This window comes from Rhipicephalus sanguineus, chromosome 4, assembly GCF_013339695.2.
Source record: "Rhipicephalus sanguineus isolate Rsan-2018 chromosome 4, BIME_Rsan_1.4, whole genome shotgun sequence".
Classification (NCBI taxonomy): Eukaryota; Metazoa; Arthropoda; class Arachnida; order Ixodida; family Ixodidae; genus Rhipicephalus; species Rhipicephalus sanguineus.
The window spans coordinates 13,323,363-13,341,265 of NC_051179.1; the positions used below are offsets into that span (position 1 = coordinate 13,323,363).

Consider the following 17,903-nt stretch of genomic DNA (forward strand, 5'->3'; position numbering starts at 1 on the left):
TTGCATGTATAGAAGAATTGAAAAGCTGCAAAGTGTGACGTTTCGAAGGTACGGCGTAGATTCTGTAGCATTTCATTCAGGTTAAAAAGAAAAGAAGAGAAAAAGAGAAAGGCCACCGAAAAAAAAAAAAGAGGGGTGAGGGGAGTAGCTCAAGTCACGAATGATATCGTTGAGCCATTGGTCCCCCGACGTGGTCCCAGGTTTTCATAAATTACTTTGCAAAGATTGTCTTTCAAATTGTCAGCGTAGTCGCCTTAATAACAAGAAAATTTCACAAGAAGAACAAGGCTTGAAGTGATTTGAAGTTCTCTGACAACGAATGACGCTGGGAGCCAACGTTCAGACAAGGGCACTTGTATTCTTCAGGGTCGACGAAGACAGGTTTGGCTTATTGTAGGGTAACCATTCTTCTTCTTCTTTTGCTGCAGAATATAGAAGAATGGTGTAGCCGAGGTGCTTTATATTTCAATCTCTCCACGGCAACCACATTACAACAGAAAAGAACAGAACAGAACAGCGTCAAAACGTTGGCTGCGGCGATGTTACTTCTTTAACCATTTCTCAACTCAATCTTCAGTCTTCAGCTACATACTACACCTTCTTTCTTTCTCTCTCTCTCTTTTAACGAACATGCAGTTAGACATTGAAACCCGTCGCGTTGAACTGCCGATCTTTGCTATAAAGGCGGCCTAGCTTGGCCATGTGTCAGCCAGTGATGAGCAAGGTGGAAGATGAAATCAATCGGCATCAGATAAGGCTCCATTATTTTGATGATGCTGTATTTTCTTTAATGATACTTGAATGGTTATTCTGTCCAACGCACTGCATTGTTTCGTTTACGTCTGCTTGTGCTAGGATAGGAAACTAAGCGAGTTGGTATGGATTCGTAGTTAAGATTGCGCAGCAGCGCTCACAGAAAAGACGCTTGAACATATGCATAGTCCAGCTAAGAGATTGTACGTAAATATATTTGGGTGAGTGAGTGAGTGAGTGAGTGAGTGAGAGTGAGTGAGTGAGTGAGTGAGTGAGTGAGTGAGTGAGTGAGTGAGTGAGTGAGTGAGTGAGTGAGTGAGTGAGTGAGTGAGTGAGTGAGTGAGTGAGTGAGTGAACGCTTTTCATTAGATTTCCGTTTAAAGACTGAACGGAGGCAACCTGTTTTCTCAGTCACGTGCAATCGCCCCGCGAGCTGCGCACTGTTCCCAAAAGCGACAGCGATTTGGTACTCTGGCGAAGTGCCGTCCAAATGGGAAGCACGGCAGATCTTGCCACATACTGCCCAAGCAGAGACAGCCTTCGTAGGGCCACCAATGTTTCGCGCCGCGTGTCTTGCCGACGTGGGCAGTAGACCGGTGGAGAGGAAAGCTTGTGGTGTAAGCGAGGGGTGCCAGAACGGCGTTCTCGCTTTAATCCGGCCTTCTTCCCAACCGTCCCACCCATCTCTCAGCAGCTGACATCGAGATTCGCCTCGGCGTGTGCTCCTGCGCCGTCAAGAATGCGCAGCACGTCTAGTCCAGAGATCGGCTGCGCCGGGCGGAGTCGCTCGCCACCGATCGTCCTCCTCCTCGTCACCGGCGCGGCTGCGCGAAGCACCTCCGTCTCCGGCGCTCAAAAAGGCTGGCATCAAACGTGCTCCGTGTAACACGCACACACGCACGCACTTTTCAGTGGAACGGGCGCGAGGAACATCGCTGAAAGCTATATCAGGCCGAGGCCGCAGTGCGTTGCCGCAGTGCGTCAAAGAAGAAGAAGGCGGAGTCCCGCTCCGCCTTCGCCGGTGCCCCGCCCCCTTTCGGAAGGGGGGACGAGGCGGCGGGGGCCGTCGGCGCGCATCCGCGGCCGCGCAGCCGGGGATTCGGCGCGGGACGCGGGCCGGCATGGAACCCACGAGTGAGTACGGTGGCTTCCCTTTCTCTACACCTACTCCCCTCAGGATCTGCGGTTCGGCGGGAAATCGCAATGCACGAAGTTCACATTACCGGAAAAATCTGATGCTAGCTACGGGACTCAGTTGCAGAGGTGAACGATTTCGCAGCGTAGCTACACGCGCTAGCGAGCGCTACTCGATATCGACACAAAGAAATGGTCTAGCAGCACGCATACCTTGAGCTGTAAATAGAACGCATATATAAGTACGACGGGCGTGGTAATAAGAACGTCACATGAGAGATGTAGCTTAGCCCTGACACTCGTGCAAACCATCTGTCGTTTTGCTCGCCTCAGTGAGCAAGCTATGTGCTACGTCCTTAGGCTCTCACATAACACGACTCAAGTAGCTTGGACGCGCTCGGTGAGCACACAGAACATCACTGAAACGTATAAAGTTCCAAAGTAATCCCCTCTTTTCATTCTTATTAAACTCGTTGCCTGAGGCTCGATCACTATTGAGCCTCTAACAATAAGGCTCTGACAAAGTTCATTAAGCCAACTGACACCACATGCTGTACGTCACATGCACGCACTTATAGTACATCTATAGCACGCACATCTATTGCACATCTACACCTCATGCATTCCTATATCACACACGGTATTATGGTGTTTGCCATGACGTATGTGTTTCAAATATATAGTGCTCGTTTCATTGATGTTGCTACAATTCAACATACCCAGGCATGAATAAGCCGTACTGTTACGCTTTTCTTGAGATCAAATCATGTTTATGATAAGAAAGACTGGAAACGAGCATCTGTTTCTCTAAAGTGACCATCCTGCCTATATATAGTGCAATGCGTGTTGCTATCGCGCCTCATCGTGGGTCGCCTTGTTCAACGGTGAACACGGCTGTGTTGCTGGCAAGCGGTTGCTCCTGTTACACATAAAACGCGGGATGTGGCTTCCTCCATTCCCCGAGTGCGTGTGTGCGGCGCCGGACAGCTATGGATGTGACGGACATCTGCAAAGAAGCCGAAGCAAACAGCTCGCGACCCCCTCCCGTTCTTCGCCGAGGATTACGAGGAGTCGCCGGAACACAATGTCGAGGCAAACTGGTCTGCCGACGCCTCCTCGTGAACCCGCCGTGTTTGGGAGTGTTTGCCTCGGAAACGGGGACCAACGTCGACCTTACTGAGGGACGTCTCAGCGCCGTCCCTTCGGACCTCGCAGTCCGCAGACAGCACGAGGCGGGACTGCTCTTCCGAGACGACAGCCAAGCAGGCCCTGTACGGAGCAGTGCGGCCTTCGAGTGTGCATAGGGAGCGGCAGTGCGACAACGTGTGTGTGCTGTTGGGATTACAAACGTGTGCGGCCGATACGTGCCATTCGGATCGCTCTACAGCGGCGAAGCTTTCACCGTATACTCCTATCTGCTTTGCAGACACGCGCGTTGCAGACTGTGATGTGCAAAGGTGATGATAGGCACCGCTGTGCTCCTCGGAAAGTCACTTTGAACCCTGTTATAAATTTTACCTTCATCCGTTGAAATGTACGACGTATACGCTGTTATTCTAGCCACCCTAACGCTGTCGTTACGCTCAGCTCAATAGAATTGGTGACTTTGACATCTCGATTCTCACAGTGTGGACGCGCTATGCACGAATACGACTGCCTCGTTTAATAACCAGTTGTCTATATGCAGTCACCGTTGCTGAAACGAGAGAAACGTTCCGTTACAAGTGTTGTAAACGCGACTGAAACCATTTTCCACATGCTGGCCACGTCTTTAAACTCATTAAGCAAGCTATAGAGTTAGTTTCCTCGAGGTGTTCGTGGATTCAGCTCGCATGCAAGGTGTCAACCATGCCTATAGGAATGTTCAGGCCCAGATAGTTCTCAGACTGTAAAAAAAAAGGAAGAAATAGAGAGGGCATGAAGGAGTCTATTCGTTGTTTTTAAGTATACCGTCGTGTAGTTGTGGACTCCTGCATGGTTAACCAGTAAGACCTATTCAATACATGTTTTCAAATCTCACCTACAGACGTTTCTTTTTGGCCTCCAGAATGCTACCTAACCACCTCATTTTATCTTATACCTTCCATCTCTGGACATTGATTTACGATCCATTGGAAGGCTCGCAATGAGGATAGCCAAATAAGAAGGCTTTGAGGATCGTCACCTTTGCGTCAAAATAACATTCATGATTAATGTTTACATGACCGAGATATTGTTCGTTTGGCAGTCCATGGGATTCCGAAAACTACATATACCAGCACAGCAGAAACTTTTTTTTTTTTTTTCGAAAACTCGCTTAATGTCGACGACTCGCACCCTTACATTACAACGAAGTGACCAGAGACGGAGTTTTCATGCTGACAGCTTCATCTATCATAATATTTGAAAGTCCATGCTATGAATAAGAGATTTTTGAGTATATTATCTAAAACATACAAGGTATACAGGATTTTACTGCCTCGCATAAGCAGACGTGTACAGTATAGCATTCGGTGAGCACCTATAACATTACAGAGCGGCGTTTATATACACTTGACGTCTCGTAAAGAATTATTGTGTGTAATAGCCGAGCTTATCATGGATGATGTATGTTCTTGTATGATATACGCCTAACGTGCGCGTGCCGCAGCCGCAATGGCGACGCGTTCAGGTCGATTCATTTTGAGGGAAAGACAGGCCTCCCGTGCGGTTATGGAAAATGCAGGAACACGATAGCTGCATTCGTTGCTTACATGAATCAGCAGTAAACTCTATAGCGAAGGCGGGCATACTTATGCAGTCACCTTTCCGTGGCACGTGGAAACTCTGACTTGACTGTAAGCTCTGCAAACAAAAGCTTTCTCACTGCTGGAAAGTTATTATTTTAATGCAGCTCGTAGAACACTAGAACATTTAAGAGATTTTTGCACAGAGTTTGGCTGCTTCGGGCAGTCACACAGCAATAGCTGGACAGTAAGCTCACCCAGGGTTGTTGGGGTGGAGGAGGCGCGTCAAACGCGACGAGCGGAAGTTTTCGCCGGAAGTCCTGTGGGGCCCCGGTGTTCTCAGGGTCAACATGGAGGGGCATTTGTTTGCAAACGCTACAACAGCCTGAATAGTATGTTGTACATTGGCTTGTACTACACATTTGCATCTGTGTACAACGTCTGGAAATGAGAGAAAGAGAAGACGGAATCGTACAAGGTTACGCGCTCGTATAAAAGAACGTCAACAAATGATCGACAGAAAGGCCAAGTTACAACTTTATTTGCGTCGTCGAATTCGTCACTGGATGGAGAGTTATCCGTCCGTGGTTGTCTTGCCTTATCTAGAGCTTTTCCGAGCGTACGCTTATGTCGTGCACGGTGTTCCGCCGTTCGTCACCTGCACGGTGCCATCAATTTGATGACATTATCTTTTCTGTCATTACCCTCCCCCCTTTCATTTCTTTTCTTTCTTTCTTTCTTTTTTTTTTCTTAGCAGCTCAACTTCCTTATGTTTTTTTTTTCGATACACTCTTGCGTAACATCCTACACAGGTCGACTTGTCGTCTTGCCTCCGGGATGAACATTTTTTCCATCCGTTCCGTCCTTTCCCACATATCTCTAATCTATTTGGTGATATGGTCAAATAATTTTTGACTGCGCGAATTTGGATATTCGTATATTTTCATTCAATAACTATGCTGAGAATGACGCAACGAGGCGAAGGTAATGCTCGCAGCACCGGCTTTGCGGTATGCAGTAAAAGCTCGTTAATTCGGCCCTCGTTAATTCGGAAAGTCGGACTTGGTCTCTGGTCCCGGCAAGCATATGTATTGTTTAATGACATCAAACTCTCGTTAATTCATCATATGTGGCCGCAACCCGGTTGATGCGGACGATCCTGCTGACACATTTGCAGCGCGCTGAGCATACAGCGCTGCAAATGTGCGACGCAAAGGAGTGAAAGCGGCGTTCGCGAGCGACCGAAACGAAGTGGCGCAGTCCGCATTGCCATCGTCATCAGTGCGAACCATACAGTATTGACAGGAAATCTCATTGGCTTCATCCCTATGTGCGCTTACCATCGCCTTGGCCGCGGGACTCCAGAAAATCGTGGTCTCCGTCCACAATCGCGTTGTTTGCGACCAAGTCTTCAGCGGCTGCGGCAAACTTGTCTCCTTTTTACTTGGCGCACGGAAACTGTGTGGGCGCAGCTGTCCATGATCGCGTCATCACGCCAATAGCAACTGCGGTATCGTCCGCAGTGGATTCGGCAAGCAGTAGTTTCGTTTTCGCCGCGCGCTTTCAGAACTGCATGCATGTAATCTATGATCGCGTTGCTAGCGACCACGGTTTCGTTCACAACGGATGCGGCACTCAGTGGCTTCGTTTGGCTCGGTGCAATGCGCAAGCAATGTCACAGAGCTCAAATGCGGAGGAAGCTGATGAGGATGAAGAGAATTTCAGCCGCGGTCCGGTGGCATAACATTCGCTTGGTACGTTGGGTTGGTGGTGGCGGCACGTAACAAGGGAGGGGATGCAGAACGCGTTTCGGGTTAATTAAGAAACGGAAGTATTACGCCGCACTCTCGCATTGTGAGCGAAGTTGCGAATGACGAAAATTGCGGCTGTTACACTGCCATTACGCAAAATGAGTGCGGTATTTACGGATTCACCAAGAAAATAGAAACGCATTGATGTAACAGACACTTGTTTATTGTTTCCTTGATTCTTTCTATAATTCGACATTTCGTTAATTCGGACATTTCTTTCTAGTCCCGTGAAATTCGATTTAACGAGCGGGGTGTTTTTTATATCGTTAAGAAAAAACATTTTGAATATGATTGGTGGAATGTACAAGGTTGCACATAAAAACGAACACGATGAATTCTGGGCACCGCGGTACGTATAAATAAATAAATATATCTGTGAATGACACACACTGTCGTTTACAACATGCACATCATTTAGGCATTGCAATGGGAGGTTGGAGCTGTCTCCATTCGCGACTTGTACCAGGGCCATGCGACGGTATACGATCAATATTCTGAGTGTGTAGCTTGTATCTGGGAATTCATTACTAACAAAGAGCTGTCACTGCATATACTGCAGAATATATATATATATATATATATATATATATATATATATATATATATATATATATATATATATATATATATATATATATATATATATATATATATATATATATATATATATATAGATATATATATATATATATATATATATATATATATAAGGTATGAATGGCAGTATCACATCAAACGCTGATGGAGTCATTGTGAACAGACAACCGAATTTGCAATTTCCTGCCTCGAAGCATCAGCTGGTGCTGGTGGATAAATCTGGAAGCAGATAGTATACAAGGTTACTAATGTTGTGAGTTGGGATTGTTGGCTTGTCGTGTACTAGAAACAGTAGGCCTATATGCATGCAATAACCACACTGTTGAAAGTTTTACCGCATTGCGCTGTTAGTCTGTGTCACTTTTTTGTCAAGCGCTACACTTAAAAGGCCCCTGAAAATACAGAGAACGAGCGCGCTATTCTCTCCTTCCCGTCTTTCCTGCACGATTCGTACGTGCACCGCCAGCAGTCTGTTCACGTGATGTCACGAAGAAATAAGCTCTCCGTTGGTCTATATATATACACGAGGGATATCCGTTGTGAACTGACCCTGCTTTGCCACGCACGACCGTTCTGCCTTGTCTCGCATGACTTTATACTGCGCGATCAACCGTCTTTTTGCGTTTTCGACGGCGTGAGCGAAGATAACAACGTGTAGCCGAAAAGCACGAAATCCTGATAAACTCAGCGCTTAGTGCTGACATTGCCCACGTGTTTTATAAATAAATAAGCGGCGAGGAGGAGATGGAGCCTGTAGAAAGGGTAGTGAAGGCGAGAGAGAGACCACTTTCTTGTCTTTGAACTCGGAGTGGTTGAGGTGCCCTTTAAGGCTTAATGCATGAAGAACATCACCTGCAGTGATTAAGTTGATAGCAGATGAATAACCTCTCAGGTACGCGTATATATATGTATACACACACACACAAATGATCGTCATGTAGCAATGTCCTGAGAAATAGAGGCACGGAGTGTTGTCATTCCAGCTATCTCAGACATATCGCGAGGTGGGAGATAATACCGTGTTTGTATATGGCGGCCTGACTCACCATGATAAGCGTCGAGTCTTGCTCGCACGCAAAGGTTCCGGCCTAGCGGATTTATTACGGCACGCGTGTGGTATGTTTGCGATAGCTTATACACATCGCGGGACGTGCCCCATCCCTCGATTGTCCGACACAGAAAAGTGCAACTTGGCCGTGTACAGTGCATTGTCTCTCCGATGATTGGCGTTTGTGATTGTTGCTTGTTTATTGCAGACTTTTAGATAATATGCACAGTTAGACGAATGGAGGTGCGGTATGTCGACAACGCACTAATGAAGGTCAATTGTCCACATTCATCATCATCATCATCATCAGCCTGTCTACGCCCACTGCAGGGCAAAGGCCTCTCCCATGTTCCGCCAATCAACCCACATTACTGCGCAGCTATATGCGGTATCAGGGCATCAATGAAAGTTTTCAACAGTTCTTTGAGCCATGCTCTGTCATCGCATTGGATGATGATATTTCATCAGTCAGTCTGCGTGAACATGCAATTGAAGATCTTCAATGTAACCGCATGTGAGTATATTGCGAAGTGTATATGCACTGCGTATACTTATGTCATAGCAATGTAAGAGGGAGGTTAGGGAGGTTGGGGGGAATGCAATCCCAACACCCTTCAGTTGTGTGCGTACACACACACACACACACACACACACACACACACACACACACACACACACACACACACACACACACACACACACACACACACACACACACACACACACACACACACACACACACACACACACACACACACACACACACACACACACTCCCCACACACTCCCCACACACACACATGGAGAGGTATACATATGGAAGTATAACGCATGGGATTTTCTGAATCACTTCCTTACTACGTAAAATTAACGTCGAAGCAACAAATGAGTCAGCGGTGTCTGTGCGGTGAAACAGCTAAGAAATAATCGCTTGCTCCATTGCTACACTCGAACCACTTGTGCAGAGTACAGCGCTAAATTGAGCTTCTCTGTCGCGAATCACTGTTGAGAACTGTGCATAAAAAATAGAATGACAAAACGCACACAAAGCAAGAGATACGGCGTTCGTCACATATATAAGCACCAGTCCACAAATGTTTATAGTTTGACAATAACATGCTCAACCACTGGTTTTCACCAGCTCTTCCGAATGGTTTCAGTGGAAGGTCCTGATCTTGACCCACGCAAATGAAGGAGCCATTCTATACGGCGCTCTGCTGCAGATGTCGTGTGTTGGACTGCATGCCTTGTAAACATTCGCGCTTTGACTTCTCTCCTTCGCATTATTCTGACCCCCTTTCTCTTTTTCGAGTATTGTTGATTCCCTTCCTTTATTGAACCCCTCTCGCAGGGGTCGCGTTCCGTTGCCACGGTGCTCGCTTTAGACGCGTTTTGATTGGTTCGATACCTCGAGCATTTGCGCACGGCCTAACATTGTTTTTGAGTGCTCCTCACCAGCTGGGTCGGCTTCCTCCGCTCTCTTGCGCTCCACGGTCGCCAAGGGTCGAGCGCTTCCGGCTCGTGCATATCGCCATCTGCCACGTATACGGCCGCATCACGGCACCGCGAATGTATACTTCCCAGTTTGTTCGTACGAGGATCTATTGGCTACTGTACACATGCGCCACAATTGCTATCACGCGGCTGTTAACACGAAGGTAAACAGAAAGAGGAGGGGGAACAACAAAAACAACAACAAAAAAGATTTTCTTGTTTCACACTGCAAATGGATGATTTAAAGGGCCGTTAACGAAAAATATATATATACAAACACTAGAGTAGGCAACCATTCCTCGTTCTTTTAAATAAACAATCTGTCCTATTGACAGAAAGCGAGAGGCAGAGAGAAGGGTTGAGTGCTTAACAGTCCGGCATGGCCACTCTGAAAATGTGAGGGAGGGAGGGCGCTAAAAAAAAAAAAAAAAAACTAGTCACCGTGGTGTGCTCCAGGAACAGAAAGGTTCACTTTTGCATGACTTGGATCCGCATAATGTCTACCGAAAAATGTTTGTCAGGGTTAGCTCGACTTATGCAAAACAAGCGAGCCACAGGTTAAGGTTTATGCTTGACTGAATGAGCTTTTGTATCATGTTCAAATCATTTGGTAGCCTACAGATATACCTTCCTACGCGTGCATTCGTACAATTTCTTCGAAATATTGCTACCTTCTAAATAGAGTATATCTAGATGGGCACCGTCGATGCTATAGTAACTGCGGATACTGCCCCTGATGAGTTTTATATTCACAACATCTAGTACAGGAAATCTCGGCGGGATAAGCAGACACTATACGAGTGCGAAAGATTCGATGAGCAGCTGCAAGATTAAACTATCTATTCCCCATTTACGCAAAGATCTCACCACTTCCACGACATGACACTGATAAGAGGGCAGCTGTGCAGGGCAGAGTGCGATAAGGCGGCCTCAGAATGGCGGGCCGGCAGACAGTTTTGGAGTGTAGCTGATGCACAGATGTTGCCTGATCGTTGAGTGTTTCTTTCTCTTATCCATTGAGAGGATATACGATTCAAACCTGGTGTAAGCAGCAGGCTATAGTTATCACGTTGCACTGCTGGTCTCTGAGGAGCAGGATGCTGCAAGTTTCAGGCGGATCTAGCCTTGCGAGATTTGCAGGCAATTGCCTCGCCCGGTTTCTTCCTTTCAGGCTATGTTGAAAATATTACTATTTTTTAAAAAGCGAAGCGCGACGCAACAGTGCACATGCCCGTGGCCTATGAGCTATGCCACGTACGGTGCTGTGCCGGGCTCCCATATCACCACACCACCGTACAATATAAGTGCCACTCATCACCAGTCACATGCGAGGTTTGTGACGTTTAAATACTTCAAAAGTAGTCGCGACACCTCCTTCCTGAATGTCCAGTGACCACGCGGAAATACCGTATCATTAAAACTGTCGTATGGCGAGCCTAAACGTTGGAGTGCTTCAAAGAAACATTGTCGATCTTTATCAAATTCACTGCACTCATACACAGGTCGATTAAGCTCCATAGAAAATTAGCATTGTAAAAGGCTATGTGGGCTATCTTGTAGAGAGCTGAGGACTATAAAACTTCAGATACCATAAAATTTGACAAGCGAGCGGTTCCATCCTATCACTGGCGTAGTTAGGGGAGGGGGGGGGGGGGGGCTGGCGCTTGATTCTCCCTCAGTGAATTGACAGAACTCATTCCTGTAGGTAGACTACGAATCAAGTGGTGTATGCCGAAAATGCCGTCGTGATTTTTGTCGTAGTTCCACGGCCAAACGACCGCATTCTGTGGCATTTGTAATTATCTACGTTCTGTGAAGTGGCCCTCCTTGCTCTCATTTAAGAAAATGCCGATCCCGAACAAACCACGTTGCAATATGGCCACGGCAGCTGCCGACCCTCAGGCTTATATGTCACAAGGAGTATGCTTCTCTCTTAATTACTCCGTGCACATCTGAAACGTGCTGGGGCGACGGTGTTGCAGTGCCTTGGCTATAGCGACGACGAAGGTCCTGCAGTGATCTGCGGAGAACGCCCCTGTTTTTCACTCTTTCGTGTCCAATTGTCGCACGAGGTGTGGCTCAGGTGTCCTCAACATATAGAAAGAGTTTTTGTCCAACTATCTGACTGCTCGTAAATGTCTGTAAAGTTTCATTAGTTCCAGAAATGTTGGCTACCGATTACGAGCAGTTCCTCGAAGATGTCGTAAAACAAGACATTACCACCATTAAAAATTGGTTAAACAGTCTGAGGGCAATTTATAGACCACATTTTCTGGCGCTGAGTTTTGTTTTAGTAGCGAAGCTGTTAAGGCACTAGCCGTAATTTGTGCGGCCTACGCGAAAACTATCATCATCATAATGTGCCACAGAAATTGGGTAAATCCCACTACTCACCACTGGTCCACTAAAAATGAAGAAGGCAACAGTTAGCCCAACAAATGGCTGCGAAGCGATGGCGGCGAGCCGAAGACCCCGAGTATACGTACAACGAGAGAATACTAAGGAACGGGAAAGGCAACGGCGACATCGAGAAGACCCCGAAGCGATTGAAGGCCTACGCCAACGACGACGTGCGCGTACATCAATGAGAGATGCGAACGCTTGGTTTCAGCGTCAGCTTCTCTCTCTGGATTTTTGACATCTGTGTCGTGTCTTTTCTAATTTCACTTTCAGGGTGAATTTTTGTTACAAAATACGGAGTGTGACGCATGCGGTGGCATCATTGAAATCAGACACATGCTGGCGGGCTGTCCCGCGACTCTCGCCAACCCCGAAGAAAAATGGCTTCACTGGCAGAAGATGATCTCCAGCTGTTCGTATCAGGATCAACTACGGGCTGTCCAGAGGGTTCACGATGGCGCCCTAAGGCTCGGCCTAACGGTGCCGACGTGGACGCGGCCCGCCTCGGTCTGAAAAGACCGGGCTTCAGGACTCTTAATAAAGTTTTGTGAATGAATGAATCTGTGTCGTGTCTGTGACTGTCTGTGGTTTAACTTGAATCTCTCTGCGCTAAGAATCAACGTAGAAACAACCTAGCATCACCTAGCTAAAGCCTAGCAACGCCCTAGAAGCAACCTAGAAACAATCTGCATCACCTAGCAAAGGCCTAGAAATAACCTAGAAGCAACCAGATTAGCCTGCAGAATCGTCGTTTCGCTGTTTCAAGCTTTGCGCCGCTTAGTGCAAGCTTCGCCATTTTTTTTTTGTGTATGCTAACCTATACTGAAATCCTGCACCCAATATGCATGTTAGACCGAAAACGTAAAGACATAAATCTTATTTTATAGATACGTTGCAGACGGGATCCTATCCTAAATACCGGTTTATTTTATTTTATTTTATTTTATTTTATTTCACACAAATGATATTAGCATACAAAAATGTGAGTTCGGTTCCTTCCTCCCTCTTTAGTCATCATATGCCTCTGTTACCTGGTTGCTATTGCTAAACGCATTATCATCGTGTACTTCAAGTGCGAGCGTTTTCGGTTTGTCCCGTCATATTTTGTCACGCGTTTTATAAGATACTATCGGCGATGTGGCAAAATAGGCTTATCTAATTGTCAAATAGACAACATGCGACGTGTATGACGTCAGCTACCGTTTCTTCGTGCAGTTGTCTGCAGTCGAACGTCGCTCTGGTTTTGAGAAATCTAGGACACTTACAGCGACACGACAAGGAGCAGATATATGTACACGACACTGTATTTTATTACGTTGCTGCTTTGAGTGTTATCATAGGATTAATCATAACGCAACTTTGAGACAACAGCAGCTTTTTTTTTTCCCTTATTGAACACCAGAAGACCTTTCGTACAGTTTCACATTGCCGAAGCCGATGTTTAAACAAAAAATATCCACATTAATGACAAAAATTACCCGACTGAACAAATACCTTTTTCAAAACTATATAATGTTCAAACTAGACAACAACGGAGCACTGCGCGCCGCATCGGCACTTGAAGTTTATACAGGTACGCATTCAGAAAAAAAAAAAAGAAAAAAAAAGAAACGTAAGACTAAAGCTCTTATTCACACCTGACTAAGATGCGTCCTCCCAAAACAATAAAAACAGCAATCATTGGCAGTTGATAATACTTCTCAGCATACAATACAGTAATCAGTAATATACAACAATAACAAACCACCGTATACAATAGCAAACTGAGCACGTACAAGGATGTAAAAAATATTTATTAATTGTTTGTTGCGACGATTCAAGACTGGTAAAAAGAAATGCGGCTATTTCTTACACGTTGGTTGCACTGAAACCCGAGTTTTAAATGTCAGAGTTTGTAAGTCAGTGCGACGTGCGTTGCGACATCGCCGGCAGCTGGACTTCAAGTCGTCAGATGTGCACCGCGGGAACTTTAGACGCTGATAACGTCGACAGCTGGACGTCCTCGTCGACCGAGCCGTCGCTGCCGTTGTCGAAAGAATGGTTGCAGCCGCAGCCCACACATTCTCAGTGGCTGGCACATTTCCGGCGAGATGACTCGCCCGTCTCCGTTCGCTCATCGGCCGTATATATACGTGAATGAACGGAGATTTGTTGCGGCAACGTTCGCGCCTTCCTGCCACCAAGCGATCGAAGGCACCGCTGATTGTGTTGAATGGAAAGGCTCGAAAAGATAGTCGGCGAGATCCTCGCAAGAAAGAATGACAGACCATGTCAGAACGCTCTCGCTATTGCACTGTGCTTTACACGAGATGCTTGTGCTCATAGGCGTGCGCACAGGGAGGGGAGTTTGCCCCCCCCCCCCCCTTTTAATTATCTGGGGGGTGCCACATACCTTTGCTCAGCCGGGGACCTGTCCCGCAACTGTTTAAACTTTAAAGCGCAGGATTATGGACGTGCAGGATTTGACAAAAATGGCGGTCGTGGACCCCTGATTTTGTATTCCAAAAACTGCTTAGTTTCCACCATCAGCCTCAGAATTCCGGGGACCAAAGGCAGATCGTTGTGAGAAGCACGTCGTCATTTACTTGCTGCTTGTTTCCTTCGAGCTTGATCAAAGACGGAGGAGGGGGGGGGGGCTGCGTTGAAACCTGGCTTCCCCTAATGAAGAGGTACCAGCGCACGCCTATGCTTGCGCTTATTCTACATAAAGCGCCGAATCGTAATCAACATTACTTCTTTTATGTCAAAGTAAAGGGACATAGAAGAGGCGAGCGGGCCACGACACACCGCAGCCAACTTTTTTACCACAGCAGGGCTGTTATGCTCGAGGTTGGCCGTGTGTCGTAGATAGAAAATCATCATCATCACGAACCGGCACGCGCTCTCTTCTTCAGTGTCGTCATCTGCTTCGCATCCAGAACACGTGCGCCCATTTCTCCAGAGTGGGATGCAATAACTCTCATGTACGAGAGAACGAGTACAGAGAGAGAGAAAGAAAGATAAATAAAGATAGAGAAAGAGATTCCTGGCGAGAGCAAGCATAGCCACGTGTAGTACAGTATAGCAAGGGGCGGGAAAGAGAGAGGGTAAAAGCCCAGCCAAGCCAGGACCAGCTATAGGCGCCCACCAGTTCTGCTGTGACCCAGCTTTGAGCGACTTACTGCAAGCTGCGCTAATTTTTATCACAGTTTTCCTTTAATAACATCGCTTTATTTTTTTCCTTTAAAATATTATTACCGTTATGTAATACTCTTGCCCTATTGCCCCGTCGAATTCGTAATCATACAACAGAGTGTGGGTCGTGCCATTTCAGCGTCGAACAACCGACCAACGAACACCTCGTAGCCTTTATGAGATAGCGCTATATTAACAAGACATCAAATCTCCTCGTAGCACAGTAGCATGGGATCAACATGCGCAGAGAGCTTGTTCTAGTCCTGGAAGAAAAAACTATATTGTCGAAAATTCACACCCGGTATGATGCGTTCTTTTATAATTTTCTTGCAATTTGCGGAAATTTCGCAATTTTTCTTGCAATTATGGCGAATGTTTTTCGGTGCTTGGCTGTTTTCCTTAACACAACCGATTATTTCAGCGGGGCTTGAGAAGAATGGCTAAAGAAGTGATAGCTAGTGAAAAAGAAAACAATGTGTCAAGGAGAAATACAATACATATTAATGAGCGCACGTATGCACCTGCTTCCCACACGGATTTAAGAACATGAGTAGGCCCAGACAAAACTGTTCTACAGTGAAGCTGATACGATGCCAGGCATTCCGAACTCCGTGCATCGTCTCGGCACGTGGCGCCTTGGTTCCTTGTGCTCAGTGCCATGCCTTTATAATAACTGTTGGTGTTTTACTTCCCAAAACCACGATATGACTATGAGGGACGCCTTAGTGAAGGGCTCCGAAAATTTCGACCACCTGTGGTTCTTTAAAATGCACCTAAATCTAAGTACATGGGCCTTAGATCTAAGTACATCATTCCGCCTCCATCGAAGTGCGGCCGCGGTAGCCGGGATTAGATCCCGCGACCTTCGGGTCTGCGGTCGAGCACCATAACCACTAGACCACCGTGGCGGGTGTACCATGCCTTGAAAGCGTAATGATCGTTCAGCTCGCAAGTCCTCGCCGGAAGGCGCATTTGGTTTTCACAACTTGTCTGCCTACTCAATGCACATAGCTGTCCTTCCTGACCGAGGATGCAGATATTGCAGTGGAGTTAGTTCCCTGCGAGGCAGTCTATATAAGGCGGACGTGCGAAGTACCGGCGAAGACGGCAGTCAGGAAGGCTCGCTTGTCTTCCCGAGAGCGATGGCTATAATGAACTTCCTGCCTTGTCCCTCGCCGGGCTTCCGCACGTGCGTTATCGGTGGTTGTAGCAGCACGGCCTTTGACTCCTCGTGTCTTCCTTCTCTTGTCGATTCCGTGCAGCAACGATGGGTGGGCAGTAAGAAGAACGTGCTTCGATGCAGGACAGGCTATGTCGTTAACTGGCTTGCATTGCGCATGTTCGCTGCGGGCACGGTTTCGTATAATACTTTTATATTCATTCGGCTTGGTCTTCGGCAGCCGCCACTTTTTTTCAATGACTCGCTCATTCCTGGGATAGTCAAACGCCGGGCATGGGCGAACAAGAAAATCTTCAGCCCGGAGTGTCGACAAAGGAGCACGTCTTCGTCGTGTGTCCTTGTCGAAACTCCAAGCTGAAGCTTTTTTTTTCTCTCTTTTTTTTTCGCCCACTGTAGACCGATTCTGCGTTCCTGCTCATCCTTTCCACCTTGCTCCAAATCACACGGGTGTTTATTCAAAGCGGCCATCCCAGTTTGTTGCAAATCCTGCAAGGCAGGCCACGTTTCGATCAACAGCCCGCAATTTCTTCGAGCCTGACTTATTCTAAATGAAAGTGCATGATAAATGATTAGATAACACTTTCTCGTCTGCTTAACCACAGTGCGAGCTCACATGTTATTGCTAAGTTGTGGCTGCGCTGAACAGGGGGCGCCCCCTGCCTCCCTGCGCGCACGCCTATGCCCACACAGACAGTTCATAATTGCCCATTCCCTCATTCCTTTTATCTCACCGTTCGCACATCCTTTCCCCTTTTCTAAGTGCAGGGTACAGGACCGCGCATCTAATCTCCATGCCTTTCCTTTTACCTGTCTCTCCCTCATCATAGCCGCTTATGGTTTTACAAAAATTATTATTACTGTTGCAGTAGACGATGGCCGACAGCTATAAATTCAAGTAAGCAAGCAAGCAAGTTCGTGATTAGATAGATAGATAGATAGATAGATAGATAGATAGATAGATAGATAGATAGATAGATAGATAGATAGATAGATAGATAGATAGATAGATAGATAGATAGATAGATAGATAGATAGATAGATAGATAGATAGATAGATAGATAGATAGATAGATAGATAGATAGATAGATAGATAGATAGATAGATAGATAGATAGATAGATAGATAGATAGATAGATAGATAGATTTGTCTAAGGGCTAGATGGGCTCTTGACCACTCCTGTGAGGTTGCAAAACACACGAGAAACGGACTTACTACTTTCGTTATTCTGTCTCAGCTTTGCACACAAAACTCCTTCACTGCTTGAGGTTTGGAATTGAAAGATCCATGATAGCAATAGAGTAAAACCTCGGTGATACGAATCTCGCAGGGTGACCAAAAATATTCGCATCATCCGAAATTTGTATCACCAGAAAACATGAAAAAATAGCATGCGACAAAAGAAAGACGGCATACGTTTTGATTCAGTGTTTCTCAGGGCCGCAGCGACGTCATGAACAGCTCTGAATGATTGCCAGTAAAGTTTTTAGACGTCAACAATCATACTTGTACGATCATACGGTGCATGCGCGCGTGTGTAATTAATGAACCCGATGTGTTGTGACCCGTGACCGCTAGTATCCGCTTCCTAATCATACTACGCTTTTT

General features: G+C 46.5%; 1 protein-coding gene across 1 annotated transcript in view; it reads left to right on the plus strand.

The window, feature by feature from the left end:
• Nucleotides 1-1,792: 1,792 nt before the first annotated feature.
• Nucleotides 1,793-17,903, plus strand: part of LOC119389430 (histone-lysine N-methyltransferase PRDM16) — a 166,668-nt gene continuing 150,557 nt past the window's right edge. Inside the window, exon 1 of the mRNA XM_037656673.2 lies at nucleotides 1,793-1,887. Coding sequence (XP_037512601.1) covers nucleotides 1,875-1,887 — 13 coding nt within the window. The 5' untranslated portion in view covers nucleotides 1,793-1,874. The remainder of the gene's footprint in view (nucleotides 1,888-17,903) is intronic.